Source organism: Salarias fasciatus, chromosome 2, assembly GCF_902148845.1.
Source record: "Salarias fasciatus chromosome 2, fSalaFa1.1, whole genome shotgun sequence".
NCBI classification, from domain to species: Eukaryota; Metazoa; Chordata; class Actinopteri; order Blenniiformes; family Blenniidae; genus Salarias; species Salarias fasciatus.
The window spans coordinates 21,650,801-21,673,248 of record NC_043746.1 but is presented as its reverse complement, the minus strand read 5'-3'; the positions used below and the strand labels follow the sequence as shown (position 1 = coordinate 21,673,248).

Below are 22,448 nucleotides of genomic sequence, written 5' to 3'. Positions count from 1 at the left end.
GGGATGGGAATTGTTAAGAATTTAGCGATTCCGATTCCATTATCGATACTGCTTATCAATACAGCACTGTCACTCACACTGCCTCAGTGAGTCTGCTGTCTGCTGAAGGAGGTTGCCAGATCTGCCCCAAATATAGTGTTAAAACGTTCCAACAATAGAAAGCAACTCAAATCTCCATCTCTGCAGAAAATGCATGTTAACCCATAAAAACTGGATTTGCTTAATAAAAAAAACACATCATAAACACATAACCATTTCATCAACACACCTGTTGAGTTTAAAAGAACCCTGAAATCCACCCAATCTGGCAACACAGCGCCACTCTGGTCATAGAGGTTTGTTTTGTGCAATTTTGGCGTCGTTTGACTTTCCTACCTATGAGTAAGTATAACATTGTTCATTCTTCTAATGCATATAACGATTACATCACAGTGTTTGTTATATATTCTACCAGCAGAATTACAAAAAAACAATGTTAAGGCAAAAAGACGACACAAATTTTATTTTGAAATCACTCATTGAGGAATACGTATCTACTTTCCTTCCAGCACCCGACTTGCTTGTGTTTAGATTGACGCGGCAAGGCCCCAGCGTGAGGAAAAATATGATCCTTGTTGAAAGTTTCCGGACCGCAGCTCTGTCGCGGCGCTGGAGCGGCCCTGAAGAGGCGGGTCTTTGTAGCGATTTCTCCAATCACTGATTACCAATGTCAAAATGCATGACACAAAATTAAACCACTGCTGAGCTTGCTGTTCACATTTACCTGCAATGTGAACCGAGCCTAACGCCGGGCTCACACTGGATACCGGCCTCCAGTGCGTCTGCGGTCCAGGAGAGGAGGTTGCCAGATCTGTCTCTCTTTCAGACCAAACATAATGTGAAACCCGTCCAACTCAGTAGAAAGCAGCAGAAAATGTATGTTAAAACTGTAAAAAAAAATGTATTTGCATAATAAAAATATATGAAAAGCACATAACCATTTCATCAAAATACCCGACTTGTTCAAAAGAAGCCTGATTTGTCAGAAACCGACTCAAACTGGCAACACAGAGGCACCTGGCCATAGAGCTGGTTTTTGTGCCATGTTGGTGTCATTTGACTTTCCTACAAAGACTAAGTAAAAAATCGTTCATTCTTCTCATGTGCATAATGATTAAGTCGCGTTGTTTGTTCTGGATTCTGCTAGAAGAGTTAAAAAAACAGATTGTTAAGGCAAAAACACGACACAGATTTTATTTTGAAACCATTTCAATTTTGGAACACAGATCAACTTTCCTTCCAGCACCCCACTTCCTTGTGTTTAGATTGATCCAGAAGGGCTCCAGCGTGCAGAAAATATGGAATTTTGCGTGACAATGGTGCAAAAATGAAGAAAGCCATGGGTGATATGGAAGATCAGAGTGTGAATGCTGTGTTGTGCATTCTTGCCAACTTTGTGTCAATGAGCTCAGGCGTTCCCAGCGCAGCGTGACAGACACCCGGGCCAATGCAAGGAAGACTGTAGGCCAATTCAAACATTCCCCACTGGCCGACTCTCGCCTTGAAGATCTCCAGATGGACATCAATATGGAGATCAAGTGCCTCCAAGAAGATGTATATCTGTGAGATTCTGCTCATAACAGGCTTTGATTTATTTGCATCACATTATTTATTACTATCTACATAAGTAGGTCACTAATACTCTGCACCTCGCTGCACCAACAACATTCCATTGTCATTCTATTTCGTAATTTCAACATGAAAAAGACAAACAAATTTCGATTCTCTCATTGTTGTTTCATGTTATTGTGTTTATGACTTTAGTTGATAGTCCAGAACTATGTCTAAATGTTGTTCATGTTCAAAATAAAGTCACTAAAAATAAATAAATAAATAAATAAATAAATAAACAAATGAGATAATTAGCACAAAAATAAAGAGAATATTGTTCTCATGTGCAGACAAGATGGAATAGCAGCCTTTGCATGCTGCAGAGCCTACTGGAACAGAAACGGGCTCTCACTGCCTCATTCCACAGCATGCATGTGCACTCTGCTCCATTCCGTTCCAGACCGCCTCTGACTTGTATGCAAAAACTTAACGCCCACTGCATGCGTCTGCAACAGTTGTGAAAGGAGAAGACGTGCTGATACAACCAGAAGAAGAGTTTTATTCTAGAAGACAAGCACCCACTTTTCCATGGCGTTCCAAATCCCCGTCACTTTTTCCTCCAGTCCTTTACGTGTTTGGGGAAGCATGCGGAGAAATAGACTCACTGTCTATCATCTGCAGCTCTTTGCGGCTGCGTTGTGTCTCGCCACTGTTAAACAGCATCCAGTGTAAATACAGCCATTCATTACAATGGGAGCTAATCCTTACGGCTACTGCTGTGTGACGCAATGCAACACAGCCGCACCGCTTCCACGTCCGGTGTAAAATAGGGGTGCCCCATTTGGGGGCACGTCACTGCGTACAAGGGAAGGCGTGTGCAGAATGAAGAATCTGCCCGTACAATCCACTCCGCTGTCAGGCGTGATTTATATGAGACATGAGCGGATTATTGATCGGCACAGACTGCCTCGTACAATCGAATCCCAAATATAATCCACTCTGAGTGAAGCAGATCCACTCAGGTGTTTATATGACACATTAATAATCCAGTGCTGTCTGAAGAGAGCTGATAGAATGGAGCTCTTTATGGAGCCTCAGTTACTGACCATTGTTCAAAGCTGACTTCTCTTTGGACCATTCAGGGAAGATGTCATTGGTCTTTTTTTTTTTTTTTCTTGATTCATGTTGGTTTTTTTCATCATTATGTTCAGTGCAGCCATATTCTTGAGGCAGGTCGTCATTTCTTGGATTTCAGACTCGTGGTTGTAGAGGGCCTAAAAGTCTGTGAGCATTTTCAAACGCATCCACCTCCTCCACAAGACTGAGAAGCAAAAATCACCATTCCATGCAAACATTTGATTCCGTTTGTTCACTGCAACCAGGGATCAATCAAACACTATCTCTTTCAAACAACACCAAATACTTTTTTCTGATCTGATCTACTCCCTTCCATCTCTTTGTGGTTGAAGTTCGTGAATTTTGCAAACATAAAACCGTACAGCCTGCTGTCGATGTTGTTTCATGTGGTGAGCTCGTTTGTACTACAAAACATTTCCATTGTGTGATTATCATCACATCCTTCAGTGTGTCGACAAACCAATCAGTTTGTTCTCAAGTGTAACACTCCCACTTCATGAGAGTACAAAAGAAGAGGAAACGCTCTCATTGAACCAGTCAGTGGAGGATTTCTCAGAAAATGTTGGTCAGATTTGGTGTTCTGTTGATGATTGCAGTGGGCTGTAAGTAATTGTAACAGATTCAGCGAGCATACATTTAATGAAGGCATAATGTTTCTGTTTTTGTATTTAAGGAACGTTTTTTTCTTTCAGGTTGTATAAATGGTCAGAACTTTGAGATGAAGTCTGTTGCTGTTCAAAAAAATGTGACTTTTTCGTGTCCTCGTGAGTTTGGGCCCGAAGAAAACGTGTTTTGGATCAGAATCATCTCTGGTCACCAGCCTGAATTCCTGGGAGGAACAATTGGCTATGATTCAACTGAAGTTAATCAAACTCCTCATTTTACAACCAAACAAGGACCTGGAACTTTTATTCTGCACATTGATAAAACTCAGATCAATGACACTGGACTTTACTACTGCATCCAGACCAGATGGAATAACATGACATTTTTGAGAGGAGTGTTTCTCACAGTTCAAGGTAAAGTGATCTCTGCCTCTTTGTCTTTTTAAAGATTCTATACAACGTCTTTTTTATTTCCTTGTTCTTAGAATGAGTTTTTGACAAATCAATTTGATCACTTCTCTTTTACTCACTTCTTCAGTGACTAACTTATTATTTTATTGGCTTATTGACATTGTACTTATTTAATTTCTTTTTACATATTGACTTGTTTATGTTCCAAATTATTTGCATAATTGTTTCTGACTTAATGTTCCAAAACTACAATCCTTCTCTTCATGTGTATCATCAATGTTCAGACGTACCTCTCAAGTTAAATTTGCTTCTTAAAATAAAGGAATAAATTCAGTGTTACTTTTAGAGTAACACTGAATAAAGTGATTCTCAAATCTAATAACTATTATATAGGCGAAAATAGTTGACTGCCGGAGCGCTATATGTTTCCCTGTGGGTGGATCTTATGCAGCCAATATTTCAAACAGCGTTATCTTGTCTTGATCACACAGGTTTCCTGTCATCACTCCATATTTCTATCCTTCAAATAAAAAAGAATGTTCACTGATGCTTGTCTTTGCCTTTTTGAAAATACATGATGAGGAAAAAGTTTTTAATTTCTTCAAACAAGTCCAGAAGTTGGATATAGCTGAGTATGACTTCTGATCGGAAAGTAGAGAGACCAATCATTGAGGAAACAAGTGCAAAGAACTTTCTCTGTGAGATATCAAACCAGATAACCTCTTTCTGATATTATTTTTTTCAATTGCTTGTTTCCTCACCTATTTCTCTCTTTGGGATTTACTCACTTTGTTATTTAAAATCTTATAAAAAATTATCTTATGGGTTTATTTTGTGTCCTCCAGGACCCCAATCTTCCGTCTCTGGCATCATTCAAGCTCCTCCGTCTGCTGCGGTCCATCCAGGAGAGTCGGTGTCTCTGCAGTGTTCGGTCCTCTCTGACTCTGAGAAGAAAACATGTTCAGAAGATTACAGAGTTCACTGGTTCAGAGCAGGATCACATCAATCTCACCCCAGTTTCATTTATACTCATGGAGGCAATGCAGAGTGTGGACACTCTTCACAGAAATGTTTCTATAGCTTCTCTAAGAAGGTCAGTGTCTCTGATGCTGGTACTTATTACTGTGCTGTGGCTGCATGTGGAGAGGTCATGTTTGGAAATGGAGCAAAACTGGACATTAAAGGTCAGTTCAATCATCAGTTTTTAAAGCTTATTGTATCCTATTGGTTTAGAACACCATGAACTGATAGTTATATGTTTGATTTTTGTTGTTATTTAGAAGCCAACACAGCCCTTTACAGTCTTGGTGCAGCTTTTGTTGCAACTTTGATTGTTTCAGTCTGTCTCATTTGGACGAATGAGAAAAAGGATTGTAACGACGTGAAGACAGTCGTCATGTACAGCAGAATGTCTAAAACTGCAAGCAAAACCAGACAGCAGTGATCAGCCGGTAAAGTCACAGAATGACATCATTTAAAAGTAATCAAAGAAATCACGTGACGTCATAACATTTGTTCCTGTGTTTTCTCAGACAGATGAAGCTTCATTGATCTATTCTGCACCAACCTTCAGCAGGAGAAAAGTTACCCAAGTGGAAAGAGGAAACACACTCCGATCAGAAAGAGACGAGTGACACTGATTTGCTTTTTCACCACTGAGTAACAATTTCCAAAAAAAAAAAAAAAAATTGAAAAACTGATTCTTGTGATCATTGTGGTTTTGAACAGAAAAACAAAAAACAATTTCTCACAAACTTGTAAATATTACTCCACTTGTTGTGAACTAGTGTTTTATTCAATTATATTTTCTTCTTTGATGTTTGTGACAGTGTCCTCATTGTTATCTATTTTTATCTTAAACAAGAGGTTTTTTTGTAGAAAAGATTCTGCTGGATGAAACATTTCAATTCAATATAAACACAAACACAGCCAGAATTTACTTTTGTCACGACTTTGTTGTCACCATTTTTGGTGAATTGTACCTTTGTTTACTAGGAAATAAAAGGTTCAGATAGACTGAAACATCACTGTTGCTGCTACATTTACTGAATGAGCCCAAATCAGCAGAAGGAGACGTACAGAGTGACTGAGACTCAAGATCAACCTGCTCAGAAGGAGAGGAAGCATGTTCAGGTGAAAGACTGCACAGGAAATTTGACAAGGGTTTTCAGTTCAAGCAAGGTCATACACACACACACACACACACACACACACACACACACACACAGATGTACATGCTCACACATAAGCACAGTGGGTACGGCAAGCACAAGAAATAGATGAAACAGTTGTCCCATATGTTGACTTTAATTTAAACACCTCCCCTCATGTATTAGCAGCTACCATCAAACAACAAACAGGACAAACATGAGATTAAAAAGAAAAGATATCAGAAAGTGAGCAGGTTGATCTGTGGAGTCGTCCTCTCAGGTAGAAAAACCTCTGCTTCGCTAAATTGTTCCGAAGACAACCCAAATCTAAACCATAGTGCTGCTCCTGTCATTAACAAAAGGCTGCACACGTACTTCCTGAAATGAAAGCAGAGGGTGAGACAGGAAGAAAAAAAAACTCTGTACTGATGTACTTGTTTAAAAGCACAACAACAACAAAGTTGGACCTTCGTATCACTCAGTTTCAGACATATTCAACAATGTGAAGAAAAGAACACACATAGCAAGTAGAAGAAACAAATGAACACACAATTTTTGTCCAACTCAAGATTCAGAAGTAAAACTCATCATATAAGCTGTTTTTTTCCTGGAGATCTTCCTGAGTGATAATTAAACTTTGACGTTGTCACAGAAATGTTTGTCGGAGTCACTGAAATGGTCTCCAAAGATGTTGTGCTAAGAGAATAAAGAACCCATCAAAGATCCATCAGTTTCGTTGTGTGTCCCACATAAACCCTGCTGTGTGTGTTGTTGTTTGAAGACCTAAAATCTTTCTTAGGATCTCAGTGACTTGTTCAAACAGCTCTGTGACAGTGACACCTGTGGGCTTGAAGTGACACATCAACAACACATCATTGGCAAAACTAACCTGTCTCTCGATGGCCTAAACCAGGAGTGTTCATCTCCAGTCCTCAGTGGGCCGCCTTCCTGCATGTTGTAGTTCTCTCCCTGCAGCAGAACACCTCCATCTCATCTTGAAGTCTAACAAATCCCTCATTGCAATCACTTGTCCTGCAGCTGGGGATGGGAATTGTTCAGAATTTAGCCATTCCGATTCCATTATCGATACTGCTTATCAATACAGCACTGTCACTCACACTGCCTCAGTGAGTCTGCTGTCTGCTGAAGGAGGTTGCCAGATCTGCCCCAAATACAGTGTTAAAACGGTCTAACAACAGAAAGCAACTCAAATCTCCATCTCTGCAGAAAATGCATGTTAACCCATAAAAACTGGATTTGATTAATAAAAAAAAACACGTCATAAACACATAACCATTTCATCAACACACCCGTCGAGTTTAAAAGAACCCTGAAATCCACCCAATCTGGCATCACAGCGCCACTCTGGTCATAGAGGTTTGTTTTGTGCAATTTTGGCGTCGTTTGACTTTCCTACCTATGAGTAAGTATAACATTGTTCATTCTTCTAATGCATATAACGATTAGATCACAGTGTTTGTTATATATTCTACCAGAAGAATTACAAAAAAAAGAAACAATGTTAAAGGGGCTGTATCATGCAAAATTCACTTTTAGTATGTTTTAGCCTTGTTATATAGTTATGTACTCACCAAAAACACCCCCAAAGCATTTCTTTTTTCCTTCATGCCTGTGTGTTTGAGCTTTCCTCGTGCTTCTGCTGCTCAGAGAGGCAGCCCCTCCCGTACCCGTGAAAACGCTCTGTTTCCCATATTGACATCACATGGTGAGAATAGCTACCCTGAGCCCCCCTCCCGCAGGCACTCGACAATCAGCATTGCCGCTTTTTTCTCACTCCGATTACAGAGATAAACTTTAACCATCGTCTGAAAGCAACAGTCAAGCAAGAGCAAGAGTCTGAAGGGTCTGCGCTTGGTGAGTTTCTAACAGTAAAAGACGTTTTCGCGTGTCTTTGCATGTAGAGAAGCTAAAGCTAAAGAGCTAAAGCTAGCCAGCGTATTTGTTTTGAAGTACTGACTGCCTGAAGTTCGCTGTCAGTCAAAGTCCACAGGGGGAGAGGCGGGATTTTCAGTGAAACAGAGCGTTTTCTATTCCGGGTTTCAGAATTAGCCCCAGAAAATCTTTTATTTCACACAAAATTACTTTTCCTTTGCGCCAAAAATAAACTATTAACATGTTAATGCCATTTCTAGGGTTTGGACTAGCTAAAAAAGCATGATACAGCCCCTTTAAGGCAAAAACACGACACAGATTTTATTTCGAAATCACTCATTTAGGAACATGTATTTACTTTCCTTCCAGCGCCCGATTTGCTTGTGTTTAGATTGACGCGGCAGCGCTCCAGCGTGAGGAAAAATATGATCCTCGTTGAAAGTTTCTGGACCGCAGCTCTGTCGCGGCCCTGACGAGGCGGGTCTTTGTAGCGATTTCTCCAATCACTGATTACCAATGTCAAAATGCATGACACAAAATGAAACCACTGCTGAGCTTGCTGTTCACATTTGCCTGCAATGTGAACCGAGCCTAACGCCGGGCTCACACTGGATACCGGCCTCCAGTGCGTCTGCGATCCAGGAGAGGAGGTTGCCAGATCTGTCTCTCTTTCAGTCCGAACATAATGTGAAACCCGTCCAACTCAATAGAAAGCAGCAGAAAATGCATGTTAAAACTGTAAAAAAATGTATTTGCATAATAAAAATATATGAAAAGCACATAACCATTTCATCAAAAGACCAGACTTGTTCAATAGAAGCCTGATTTGTCAGAAACCAACTCAAACTGGCAACACAGAGGCACCTGGCCATAGAGCTGGTTTTTGTGCCATGTTGGTGTCTTTTGACTTTCCTACAATGACTAAGTAAAAAAATAATTCATTCTTCTCATGTGCATAATGATTAGGTCGCGTTGTTTGTTCTGGATTCTGCCAGAAGAGTTAAAAAAACAGATTGTTAAGGCTTAACACTTTTGTTAAGGCAAAAACACGACACAGATTTTATTTTGAAACCATTTCAATTTTGGAATACAGATCAACTTTCCTTCCAGCACCCCACTTCCTTGTGTTTAGATTGATCCAGCAGGGCTCCAGCGTGCAGAAAATTTGGAATTTTGCGTGACAATGGCGCATAAATGAAGAATGCGGTAGGTGATATGGAAGATCAGAGTGTGAATGCTGTGTTGTGCATTCTTGCCAACTTTGTGTCAATGAGCACAGACTTTCCCAGTGCAGCGTGACAGACACCCGGGCCAATGCAAGGAAGACTGTAGGCCAATTCAAACATTCCCCACTGGCCGACTCTCGCCTTGAAGATCTCCAGATGGACATCAATATGGAGATCAAGTGCCTCCAAGAAGATGTATCTGTGAGATTCTGCTCATAACAGGCTTTGATTTATTTGCATCACATTATTTTTTACTATCTACATAAGTAGGTCACTAATACTCTGCACCTCGCTGCACCAACAACATTCCATTGTCATTCTATTTCGTAATTTCAACATGAAAAAGACAAACAAATTTCGATTCTCTCATTGTTGTTTCATGTTATTGTGCTTATGACTTTAGTTGATAGTCCAGAACTGTGTCTAAATGTTGTTCATGTTCAAAATAAAGTCACTAAAAAAATAAATAAATAAATTAAAAAATGACATAATTAGCACAAAAATAAAGAGAATATTGTTCTCATGTGCAGACAAGATGGAATAGCAACCTTTTCATGCTGCAGAGCCTACTGGAACAGAAACGGTCTCTCACTGCCTCATTCCACAGCATGCATGTGCACTCTGCTCCGGTCCGCTCCAGACCGCCTCTGACTTGTATGCAAAAACTTAACGCCCACTGCATGCGTCTGCAACAGTTGTGAAAGGAGAAAACGTGCTGATACAACCAGAAGAAGAGTTTCATTCTCGAGGACAAGCACCCACTTTTCCATGGCGTTCCAAATCCCCGTCACTTTTTCCTCCAGTCCTTTATGTGTTTGGGGAAGCATGCGGAGAAATAGACTCGCTGTCTATCATCTGCAGCTCTTTGCGGCTGCGTTGTGTCTCGCCACTGTTAAACAGCATCCAGTGTAAATATATCCATTCATTACAATGGAGCTAATCCTTACGGCTACTGCTGTGTGACGCAATGCAACACAGCCGCAACGCTTCCACGTCCGGTGTAAAATGGGGGTGCCCCATTTGGGGGCACGTCACTGCGTACGAGGGAAGGCGTGTGCAGAATGAAGAATCCGCCCGTACAATCCACTCCGCTGTCAGGCGTGATTTATATGAGACATGAGCGGATTATTGATCGGCACAGACTGCCTCGTACAATCGAATCCCAAATATAATCCACTCTGAGTGAAGCAGATCCACTCAGGTGTTTATATGACACATTAATAATCCAGTGCTGTCTGAAGAGAGCTGATAGAATGGAGCTCTTTATGGAGCCTCAGTTACTGACCATTGTTCAAAGCTGACTTCTCTTTGGACCATTCACTGAAGCTGTCATTGGTCTTTTTTTTTTTTTTTTCTTGATTCATGTTGGTTTTTTCATCATTATGTTCAGTGCAGCCATATTCTTGAGGCAGGTCGTCATTTCTTGGATTTCAGACTCGTGGTTGTAGAAAGCCTCAAAGTCTGTGAGCATTTTCAAACTCATCCACCTCCTCCACAAGACTGAGAAGCAAAAATCACCATTCCATGCAAACATTTGATTCCGTTTGTTCACTGCAACCAGGGATCAATCAAACACTATCTCTTTCAAACAACACCAAATACTTTTTTCTGATCTGATCTACTCTCTTCCATCTCTTTGTGGTTGAAGTTCGTGAATTTTGCAAACATAAAACCGTACAGCCTGCTGTCGATGTTGTTTCATGTGGTGAGCTCGTTTGTACTACAAAACATTTCCATTGTGTGATTATCATCACATCCTTCAGTGTGACGACAAACCAATCAGTTTGTTCTCAAGTGTAACACTCCCACTTCATGAGAGTACAAAAGAAGAGGAAACGCTCTCATTGAACCAGTCAGTGGAGGATTTCTCAGAAAATGTTGGTCAGATTTGGTGTTCTGTTGATGATCGCAGTGGGCTGTAAGTAATTGTAACAGATTCAGCGAGCATACATTTAATGAAGGCATAATGTTTCTGTTTTTGTATTTAAGGAACGTTTTTTTCTTTCAGGTTGTATAAATGGTCAGAACTTTGAGATGAAGTCTGTTGCAGTTCAAAAAAATGTGACTTTTTCGTGTCCTCGTGAGTTTGGGCCCGAAGAAAACGTGTTTTGGATCAGAATCATCTCTGGTCACCAGCCTGAATTCCTGGGAGGAACAATTGGCTATGATTCAACTGAAGTTAATCAAACTCCTCATTTTACAACCAAACAAGGACCTGGAACTTTTATTCTGCACATTGATAAAACTCAGATCAATGACACTGGACTTTACTACTGCATCCAGACCAGATGGAATAACATGACATTTTTGAGAGGAGTGTTTCTCACAGTTCAAGGTAAAGTGATCTCTGCCTCTTTGTCTTTTTAAAGATTCTATACAACGTCTTTTTTATTTCCTTGTTCTTAGAATGAGTTTTTGACAAATCAATTTGATCACTTCTCTTTTACTCACTTCTTCAGTGACTAACTTATTATTTTATTGGCTTATTGACATTGTACTTATTTAATTTCTTTTTACATATTGACTTGTTCATGTTCCAAATTATTTGCATAATTGTTTCTGACTTAATGTTCCAAAACTACAATCCTTCTCTTCATGTGTATCATCAATGTTCAGACGTACCTCTCAAGTTAAATTTGCTTCTTAAAATAAAGGAATAAATTCAGTGTTACTTTTAGAGTAACACTGAATAAAGTGATTCTCAAATCTAATAACTATTATATAGGCGAAAATAGTTGACTGCCGGAGCGCTATATGTTTCCCTGTGGGTGGATCTTATGCAGCCAATATTTCAAACAGCGTTATCTTGTCTTGATCACACAGGTTTCCTGTCATCACTCCATATTTCTATCCTTCAAATAAAAAAGAATGTTCACTGATGCTTGTCTTTGCCTTTTTGAAAATACATGATGAGGAAAAAGTTTTTAATTTCTTCAAACAAGTCCAGAAGTTGGATATAGCTGAGTATGACTTCTGATCGGAAAGTAGAGAGACCAATCATTGACAGAGGCAACAAGTGCAAAGAATTCTCTCTGTGAGATATTAAACCAGATAACCTCTTTCTGATATTATTTTTTTCAATTGCTTGTTTCCTCACCTATTTCTCTCTTTGGGATTTACTCACTTTGTTATTTAAAATCTTATAAAAAATTATCTTATGGTTTTATTTTGTGTCCTCCAGGACCCCAATCTTCCGTCTCTGGCATCATTCAAGCTCCTCCGTCTGCTGCGGTCCATCCAGGAGAGTCGGTGTCTCTGCAGTGTTCGGTCCTCTCTGACTCTGAGAAGAAAACATGTTCAGAAGATTACAGAGTTCACTGGTTCAGAGCAGGATCACATCAATCTCACCCCAGTTTCATTTATACTCATGGAGGCAATGCAGAGTGTGGAAACTCTTCCCAGAAATGTTTCTATAGCTTCTCTAAGAAGGTCAGTGTCTCTGATGCTGGTACTTATTACTGTGCTGTGGCTGCATGTGGAGAGGTCATGTTTGGAAATGGAGCAAAACTGGACATTAAAGGTAAGATCAGAACATTATACTTATCAAATGGTTTCTAAAATTCCACAAAATAATGTTACTGAAGTTTTTTTTTTCTTCCCAGATTGCAACAAGAGGACTTTGACTAACACAGAAATAGCTCTTTATATTGTCTGTGTTGCTTTGGCTGCAAGTGTGACTGTCTCAGTGTGTCTCATTTGGACCATTAAGAAGATCAATTGCAAAAGTGGTAATGCAACTTTCATTAAAAAAAAAAAAAAAAAAAAATCAGTATATTTAACACCATGTGCAGCATTAATGTCTATTCAGTCATTTTATACTAAATGTCTCTGTTGAACAGATGCTGAACCAGCCAGCAGTGATCAGCAGGTAAAGTCTCAAGATAAAATAACAGAGTTGTTAATTTCAATTTATGCAGTAAATAATGTAACATTTTTTTATATTTCTTCAGACAGATGAAGCTGTGTTGACCTATTCTGCACCAACCTTCAGCAGGAGAAAAGTCACCAAATCAGAAAGAGGAAACACACACTCAGTTCAGGAAGAGACGATCTACACTGACATGCTCGTTCGCCACTGATTAAGAATTTACTCTCTCAATCTGCTAAATGACAGAGATGGTTTTTTTTAATCCATGTTTCATTTATAGTTACCACAGGGAAATAATCCCTCACCACAGAATAGTGACCCCTTATGTCATATTGTTTATTGTAAAATAAACTTATTTACAAACATGGTTTTTTTTGTTTTTTGTTTTGTATGGGTCTCCATACTTTTTTCTTTACTCCGAATATGTTTACACTCTTGGTTGGGGTTTGTCACCTTTCCAGGGTGGGGTTGGTGGGATTTTTTGAGAGACCAATGGGTCACTTACAGGCAGCCGTGATGCTGATGATGCTTCTGTCACATTATTCTCCCTCTCCCCCCGTCTGCATGCGAACAGAACGATGGAGTCATCCAAATCTCCACACACACACACACACACACACACACACACACACACACACACAGAGAGCGAGAGAGAGAAAGTAAAGCAGGGAGAAGAGTATGATGAGAAGTACACATGGCAACACTAGAAATAAATCATACAATCGTTTTCCCCATACAGAAAAAAATAATTCAAAGATCTCCCCTCATGTGTTAGCAGGTACATCGTGGTGTATTTGACCTCTTATGATTGTTTTTTTTTTCTTTTACTGTGCAGCACTTTGCGTTGTTTTGTAAATATGAGAAGTGCTCTAAAAATAAAGTTTGATTGACTGATTGATTGACTGTGAAAGGTGACAAATTTAGTCACTTAAAAACTGTTGATTTAAAAAAAAAAAGACATCAGAACAGCGAGCAGGTTTATCAATGTGGTCGTCCCCTCATGCAAAGTAACTTCAACCCCACTCAAATGTTCTAAAATCAGCTCCCATCAAAACGATATGTTGCACCTGTCACGCAAAGAGGCTGCAGAAGTACTTGCAAATGCTGCTGTTTATTCCCTCCTGCTGCTCATCAAGATGTGAAAGGTTTTAATCTATGTACGTATCTGTCTTGAGTGCTTTATGTCAAGTGAGCCAAGTGAGGGAGTTAAATAAGACAAATTCAGTGATGTGTTATGTTTTATCAACTGACTCATGCTATTAAAACACTTTCAATAAAAATTCTAAATGACAGTTTGAGTTCTTGTCAGCTGAAACAGTCAAATTTATAAGATAGTAAGATAGATTGCTGATAGTACTACAGATATGAAACAACAGCCGAACAGCACACAAATAAAACAATATGTCATAATATGGTGTTGAAACAAAACCAGGATGTGAACAAGACAGAAACCAAGGAAATCATATCAAACTGTCCATCCATCCATCCATCCATCCATTTTCTACTGCTTATCCAGGGCCGGGTCGCGGGGACAGCAGTCTCAGCAAGGATGCCCAGACTTCCCTGTCCCCAGACACTTCCTCCAGCTCTTCTGGGAGGATCCCGAGGCATTCTCAGGTCAGCCGAGAGACATAGGCTGAATCCCATTTCACCCCTTCGCCCTCCCCCTTGGCCCTACCCCTCCGTTTTGCGCGTTCACGTGGAGGGGTAGGGGTGTCCCGGTTGTCATTATGACGGAGGAGTAGGGGGAAGGGGTAGGGCTATTCACCCCTCCAAACGGAGATTCTCCTGAGGCACACTCCAAACGGAGGGGTATGATCCAATGGCGGCCGGTGGCGAGGGGCGGCGGCGGGAGCGCTTGTTTTGTCCGCCTACACCTGGAGTGGCCGGCGGGGTCACTTCACTTCCGCATTGGCGGGAGCGCTCATTTCCACACCCGCACATTCCAGGCGCATTTCAAACACAACAGATAGACGATTATTTTCAATGAGCTGGTTTCTTTAACACTGCCCGCCTGGAATACGCGGGTGTGGAAACGAGCGCTCCCGCCAATGCGGAAGTGAACTGACCCCGCCCGCCACTCACGGTGTAGGCGGCCAAAACAAGCGCTCCCACCGCCACCTCTTGCCACCAGCCGCCAGCCTTGCAACATCGGCAAGATGGCGGCGTCCGCAACGAAAGAAGTTCATAAATGCAAGTATTTTCCCAATGAGTAAAGTTTTAAAATGTAAGAAAAACATTCTTCTTTGGCAAACAATTGTCGCACCTGCCTACAGCAGCGGCGACTACTGATGACGTATAGGCCTGTGACCGCGGCCCCAGAAACATGAGATACCCCTCCCAGAGGTAGAACCAAATACAACATAGTTTTTCCTCATCTCTAAGGCCCCCCATACATGAAATGGATTCTTGTATAAACATATTTTAAAGCAAAAATGGTAAAATTGATCTGTATTGTTGTACATCCACAGACAAAAAAATGAAGTTTGTTCACCTGGTGATTGAAGCATATAAACTCATGTAGATTCACTATGGAAGCACCAGAAGGTCTATACTTGGCATAGTGGAAGCCAAGAAGCCAAGAGAAATAGTCATTTTAACACATGCCTACAATAGGCGAGAATGGAAATCTATGTAGAATATTCTATTTACTTTTTAGTGACTTTGTAATGGAAAACCATAACAACACAAGTGAGGGCTTGTTTGAAAGCTGTGGTTCTGCTGAATCCAGCAATACAAATTGTGTACTGGTAGCTTGTAAACTCATTGAGTTATCTCACACAAGGTGTGAGCTAGTCCCAAAAGAATAAAATGCCAGAGAGACACAGAGACAAGGAAACATCTTTTTTAATTATTCAAATTAAATGTTGCTGTATCTAAACATAACTAAAGTTAATGTGTGTGGTAGATAGTGAGAGAGTGAGTGAGTGAGTGAGTGAGTGAGTGTGTGTGTGTGTGTGTGTGTATGTGTGTGTGTGTGTGTGTGTGTGTGTGTGTGTGTGTGTTTCTGTCTTGTTTTGTCCGTCTATTACGGTGTCTAAGGTCAAGAGGGGAGGTAGGTCTGTGGGAAACAAGCATCTGTACAGCGCTCATCCACATTACCATCAAAAACAATGTGGCTCATATTTGGTCAATCAGAGAAAGGGCAAGAGCAAAAGTTTGTGCAGGTCAAGCCTACTGAAAGACATTGGCATTTGCTGCTTTCATTGCACTTTCCATCTTTATAGTATCGGTGGGTGATGTCTCTGACTTCTTTAGGAGCAGGTGCTTTGACAGACATCACCGGTTCAATAGACCCATCTTCTCTGAGCCTCCACCCTCTACCAACTAGGTTCCAGAGACGAGGCTTTGCCACATGGCTGTGACGCCACACTGCAGTCTGGTACAAGGCTCTTGATACATGCTGCTGGAAGGCATCTTCTGTTGGGGGTAGAACTGCAATTTGCATACAAAGCCAACAGGTCCACAGGTAGGGTTGGGAGGGTTGCTTTCAAATTGGAATCCGGTACAATTACAAGTTACTTCTCCAAAAATGTAATCAGTAACTTGCTCTAATTACTTCAATTAAAAAGTAATGTACCAGATTACCTTTAGTTACTTTTAGATTACTTCACCAGCAAACATAAAAAATAAAGACAAAAACAATGTGTCGTCCTCACAGTGTATTGACAACTCTACACAGTAAACACTAAATGCTGTGAGTGTTACGTACTCTGCTGAACTCTGTGTTCAGCCCCAATTAAAACTGTAGCGTCGAGCGGCGACTCAATGGCAGAAGACAAGGCGGAGACGGCTCTATTGCTCAACCAAGCTTTTGTGACAACAACTAAAGCAAGGGTACATTTCACACACCACACACAAACAAATAATGCCGGCCATAGGCCCCAGGTTGCTCCCCCAACAACACCCCTGGCCCACGGTCCGACAGGACGTGAAAATAAAGGTAAAGGAAAACACGGCTACGGCACGATAACAATAAACACAACACAACCATAATGAAAAGGAAACACAAATGAACACATAAAACACACATAACGGCCCCCAAATGGCCCAAACGATCCCACCCATAATGCCCTGCGACCCCCAGCGCACAGTCAATATGACCAGCGACCCCCAATGGCCCCCAAAGCCACTACAATACCAACAACATGACCTTTAACCTCTAACCTACTGAGAATCTGACTTTCTTTCTTTATAAATCAGGATCAGAACCATCAGTTCAGACTGCGTTCCTCTAGTAGCTCTACAGTCCAGCAGCAGCACCAGGAGCCGCATTGACAGTGTTAACACACATTTATATTATATACTCAATCTGCTGAGTAGCTGTACTGTTGTAGTCACTACAGGAGTGAGGAGCAGTATTTTGTGTTCAGGTCGGCCATGCACAGTATTTTTTCAAGAGTTCAGAGTTGATTCATTCCTCAGTGACAGAAGGAAACATGCAGTCTCCAATAAATCCTCCATACAGGCTGAAGATATTATTTCCTCCATCAGATTCTTCTGAGTTCAACCTGGTGAGGCTGTGGTTCTCAGCAGCAGGTTACTGACAGGTTAGCAGGCTAATAACACTTAAGCTTCACTGTGAGTTCAGGTGTGTTTCACACCTGTAGATGTGTCTTCAGGTTTGATGTTGAGTCCCTGGATGCTGAGAGCATTTTCACAGCTGGAGGCAGAATTTACATCGTACAGAGAAGTTCTGGGCCTCGTCTGACTGAAATACTAAATGATGTCTCCGTTTCCAGCCAAAGAATGAGTTTCTCTCCCTGGAGCAGCCGTGACTCCAGCAGCAGGTGGTAAAATTCATAGCAACGTGGGTTGTTTCATTCACGGTTAAACATATCAGTAGAGCGGGAAGCTGGTCCAAGACAGCGGTCGAGGCGGCGTCTGTCATTTATATATCTGCGGTGTCTATTGTTTATAGATCTACGATGTGGTGGTTTGTGGCGTAAAGTGCTGTAAAGTGTCACAATGTCTGTATGCCGCACGTATGTCTGTTGTTGCTGGTATATTCCATCTGATTTTCATAAGTAATCCTGCTCAGTAAGCCGTGTTTTTATCAGAAGTACCTGTAACGAGATTACATATTTTCTGCTTGTACTGTAACAGATTGCAGTTACACTTTTTTGTATCCTGCTTACGTAACGCTGTTACATGTAATCCGTTGCTCCCCAACCCTGTCCACAGGTGATGCCATCAGCACAGCCCTCCACACAGTGGGCTCTAATTTGACGGCGCAACTTGGCCTTTGATCACCAGCGGAGGCCGCGCATTCCAAGTTTCGAAAGGCGCAGAAGAGGGTTTCTGACCGGTCCACTGCACTTGCGCCGAGATGGACGTGGCCGCTCACCAGGGGGAGGGGTCGACAGAATCAGCTGGGTGCAGTGAGAGTTTCCAGAAGGTGTGAGCAGGCTGGGGAGCGGAGGATCTGATGATAATTTGTCTGAGAAAACCTCAGAGGCAGGATTTCAGCTTGTCATTGTCATGAAAGATACACAAAATCACTCATGAAGCACATAATTGTTTCTATTATCTTCTTTAACACTAGAACAGCCAAGAAGGTCTGACAGACTGTTTGGGTTTTTTAGAATTCAAATAAATCTGTTAGAAATAATTCCTCTCTCCTCTAATTCTTTTACTTTTCCTAAATATGTGTCTCGTATGTTTTTCTGAAGCAAATAAGGTCCTAACAATGACACACATAAAATTACAACGCATTTATACCTCCAAAGATAGAAAAAGACGTACTTCGCGGGACTTTTTTTTTTTCTGCTATTGATTTATTTTGGTTCATGCGTGCATCTGAACAGGGAGCTAGCTCTGACAGCAGACAATCAGACAGACGGCCAAAAATATCAACCAAATCCCAAAAGACAATGAAAACAGGCATAATGAAGAGATATAAGGTGGAAGAAGCTTTAGCAATGATACAGGAGGTCAGTGAGGGGGAATCGGATGGCGGAGACATGTCGGACATCAGCGATCTTGACTGGAGTGAAGAGGAGGAACGTTCTGAATCAGAGTCAGAACAGCCACGGGACAAACAGCGATAAAAATGTAATCCTGCCCCAAAAATGCCCGACTGACCTCCAGCTGCTGTACAGTCCAGCGCAGAACCTGCAGTGGCGCATGGAAGCGCTCACGCGTCACCTCCAGGTATAGAGAATTACTGTAGGCTGCTGTCAGTTTACATAATAATAATATCAAATGGTGTAAAAAATAAATTAACTAATCTAAGAAATCTCAACACAACAATGAACACGGTAATTGACAGCAGGAGAACTGCAGCGTCTCCAGAGGTGCCAATTACAGATTCAGGTAAAATATTATATCCTCCATCAAAGTACAGCAAACCATGTATTTTTCGTTTCCAAAAATTAATTTTAGAAGTCTTTTAGTCCCACAATCAAATGAGCAGGGTGAGGACGGGTCGGTGTGTGTGTGTGTGTGTGTGTGTGTGTGTGTGTGTGTGTGTGTGTGGTGGGGGGGGGGGTCCGTCCTGATGCGCAGGACTTATTTTACTAATTTCAATATGTTCTTGATTATTATTGACGGTTAATAATACAGCTATTTTGTGTGTGTTGGCGTGTGTGTGCGTGTTATCAGGGAAACAAGTGTGCGGAGTGTGAGTGATGCTGCGTTCACACCGAACACGATTTTGCGTCAAAAATCGCGTCAACGCGAGAAGCTGAACGCGTGTCAATTCTGAGGTCCGATGCTGAACAACGCGGGGCCAAAAGCCACGTTCACACCGAACACGTCAAACGCGTCGCGTCTGGTGGGAAGGCGGGGCTTCGGGCTGTGTTTCCTGTGTTAGCTTAGCCTCATGGTTAACCCTGTTGAGCGGGTGGCTTGGCTTTATTTACTTAATAAAGCCAGACAACGACGCCGTCGGCGGACAGGACGCCGTGCCTGGGTGCATGATATGATCCACAGACGGTCAGAGTTTGGCAAGTTTCACTATTTGCTCCAGGAGCTGCACCAGGACGAGTGTCGCTTTCTCCGGTCCCCGCTCCCTGACCTACGTCACCATGGAGACGCTCTCTGATTGGTTTGCCGCAAAATCGCGACGCGTCAAAGTTCAGATTTCCCAACTTCAGCGTCGGACGCAAAATCGCGACGCGTCGCAAAATCGCGCCACGTCGCGTCAACGCCCCAACGCGACAACGCGCCGCGTCTGACGCGTCTCATCGCGGCTGGAACGCGCGTTCCCATTTGTTTTCAATTGTCTTTTGACGCAAAATCGCGTCACGTCGCGTTCGGTGTGAACGCAGCTTGAGAGGTGACGCTGCGCAAATGCGCACTGTAAAAAGTTAAATAAATTTTAAAACCTGATTTGAGGCATTAATAAAGCAGACATGAGGCATTAAAAGGTTTGCTGATCCTCTTGACTTAATATTGTTTTTTTTATCTTAATTTCTAATACATTAGATTATAGAAAAACAACCTGTTGGTGTGCTCCTGCGCAAAAACACTGCAAAATGTATGACGGTCTGGCTGACCGTAGCAGCCTTTGGAGGGGCTGTAAGAATGCTGGCTGTTCTAGTGTTAATCATTATGGAGGACGTCTGTGTTTTCAGTCCTGTCCAATGCCTCATATTCAGCCTGGTGCATGTACCAGGCATTGGACAGGACTTGATGACAACGCGTGAAGCAGAGTGGAGGACGGAGCCGATAGCAGATGTTGCCACCGTTCTCTCATAATTGATTATCCTTCGTCTGGGATGGCCAGAATGTCATGTGTCTGATAGGAATTATAGGAAATCATTTCAGAGGACATTGATCTGGATGACAGCAGAACCAGCAGTACAAAGTAGACTCACCCAGCTCCGCTGTGCAGCTGCGCTGAGTGATAGGCATGCAGACAGAGGTTTATACCTACCTGTAATTCTTTGTGTTTTCCCAAATGTATCTTTAAGAGTTATGATGCACACAAATAAAAACAGATTTTCCCTTTCCCTACAAAGTCTTTATGTAGCCTCTAAATGCAGGGTGTCTGCATTTTTATTTCATTTGTCTGGCTCCCCAAGCTCTTCAAGAGATTATTTATTCTAAAATACAGTCAAATACATTGTTGGTTCACTATGGTTTAGTATTGAGGCCAGGAAATAAAATGTATTTCATCATGTTAATATAGCAGTGTCCTTCGATGCAGTGTATTTGAAAAAAAGGAGAGGTGTTCATTTGATTGGTCAAATTACGCTCAGCTGGGTTGAACCCACTTTCTCTCCTCCCTCTTGCGCCACCTGCGCCGGTGGGCGGGATGGAGGCGTGACTGCGCCGGTTCACGAAATTAGGACAATGTTCTGAGCACACCCCGTTGACCTTATCCGCCGACAGCGCACTTTACGCTACGCAGACAGGGGGCGGAGTCTAAGAAGTTAGGGCCCAGTGTGTAAACACCTTGAATACCCCGGCAGTTAGGCGAGGATGTTGTTTGTGGACTTCAGTTCTGCTGTTAACACACCTGTTCCGAGCAGACTGTTGTCCAAACTGCACGGTCTAGGTATTGACGAGCACACCTGCAGATGGATCGAAGACTTTCCCACTGATCATCTGCAGTCAGTCAGGCTGGGGGACCACCAGTCCTCAACCCTGGCCGTGAGCACTGGGGCACCCCAGGGCTGTGCTCAGTCCAATGCTGTACACTTTGTACACCCATGACTGCGCACCAATTCACAGCAGCATCTTCATGGAATTCACGGATGACACTACTGTGGTGGGGCTGATCCACAACAACGATGAGACGGCCAACAGGGAGGAGGTCCTGAACCTCACTACCTGGTACTCCCTCAATAATCTGGCACTCAACTCCTCAAAAACTAAGTAGTTGATGTTGGACTACAGGAGGAGGAGGAGGAGGAGGAGGAGGAGGAGGAGGAGGGAGGGAGGGAGGGAGGGAGGGAGGGAACCCCCCCCCCCCCCCCCCCCCCCCCCCCCCCTGTCCAAGGGGACCTGGTGGTGCAGGTCAGTGACTTCAGGTTTCTGGGAATGTACATTTCACAGGACCTTACATGGGGCACCAACACCAATGCCCTCATGAAAAAGGCACACCAGCGCCTGCACTTTTTAAGGTCACTGAAAGGTCAACGTGTCCCAGGATCTGCGGCTGTCCTTCTATAGGTGTTCTGTAGAGAGCATCCTCACCCACAACATCTTGATGTGGTTTATGAGCAGCTCTCAGGCTGACAGGAAGGCTCTGGATAGAGACAGGAAGTCAGCAAAGAACAACATAGGAGTGCAGCTGTCCTCTCTGTCAGATCACTTCCTGGACACAGCCTGTTCTCACTGCTGCCCTCATTTCTCCATAAGAATATAAAAAGTACAAATTTACAGATGTACAGTAGAGAGCCCGGTAGCAGTAATTGGAACAATATATGAGCAGGTAAATTGCACAGAGAAATATATGTATATGTAAAAAAAACTGCAGTAGAAAAATATATGTATTGTACACAAACCCCTTGTATTATTGCTGCTCTTGTTTATGTATTTATATTATTTACTATTTACTATGTTATTTCCTATTCTATCTATGCCCCAAGGAGTTGTCTTTAATTTCATCAGACATGCA

At 42.1% G+C, this 22,448-nt stretch overlaps 1 protein-coding gene across 4 annotated transcripts in view; it reads left to right on the top strand.

The window, feature by feature from the left end:
* The window catches only part of LOC115406848 (uncharacterized), a 92,505-nt gene that overhangs the window by 54,589 nt on the left and 15,468 nt on the right, over positions 1–22,448 (top strand). Inside the window, exon 1 of one of the 4 annotated variants that reach the window (XM_030117180.1) lies at positions 10,905–10,930. The exons of the other annotated variants lie outside the window; for them this stretch is intronic. Within the exon in view, the coding sequence (XP_029973040.1) occupies positions 10,915–10,930 (16 nt within the window). The 5' untranslated portion in view covers positions 10,905–10,914. Of the gene's footprint in view, positions 1–10,904; positions 10,931–22,448 lie in introns of those variants that run through there. 4 annotated transcript variants of the gene reach the window in all.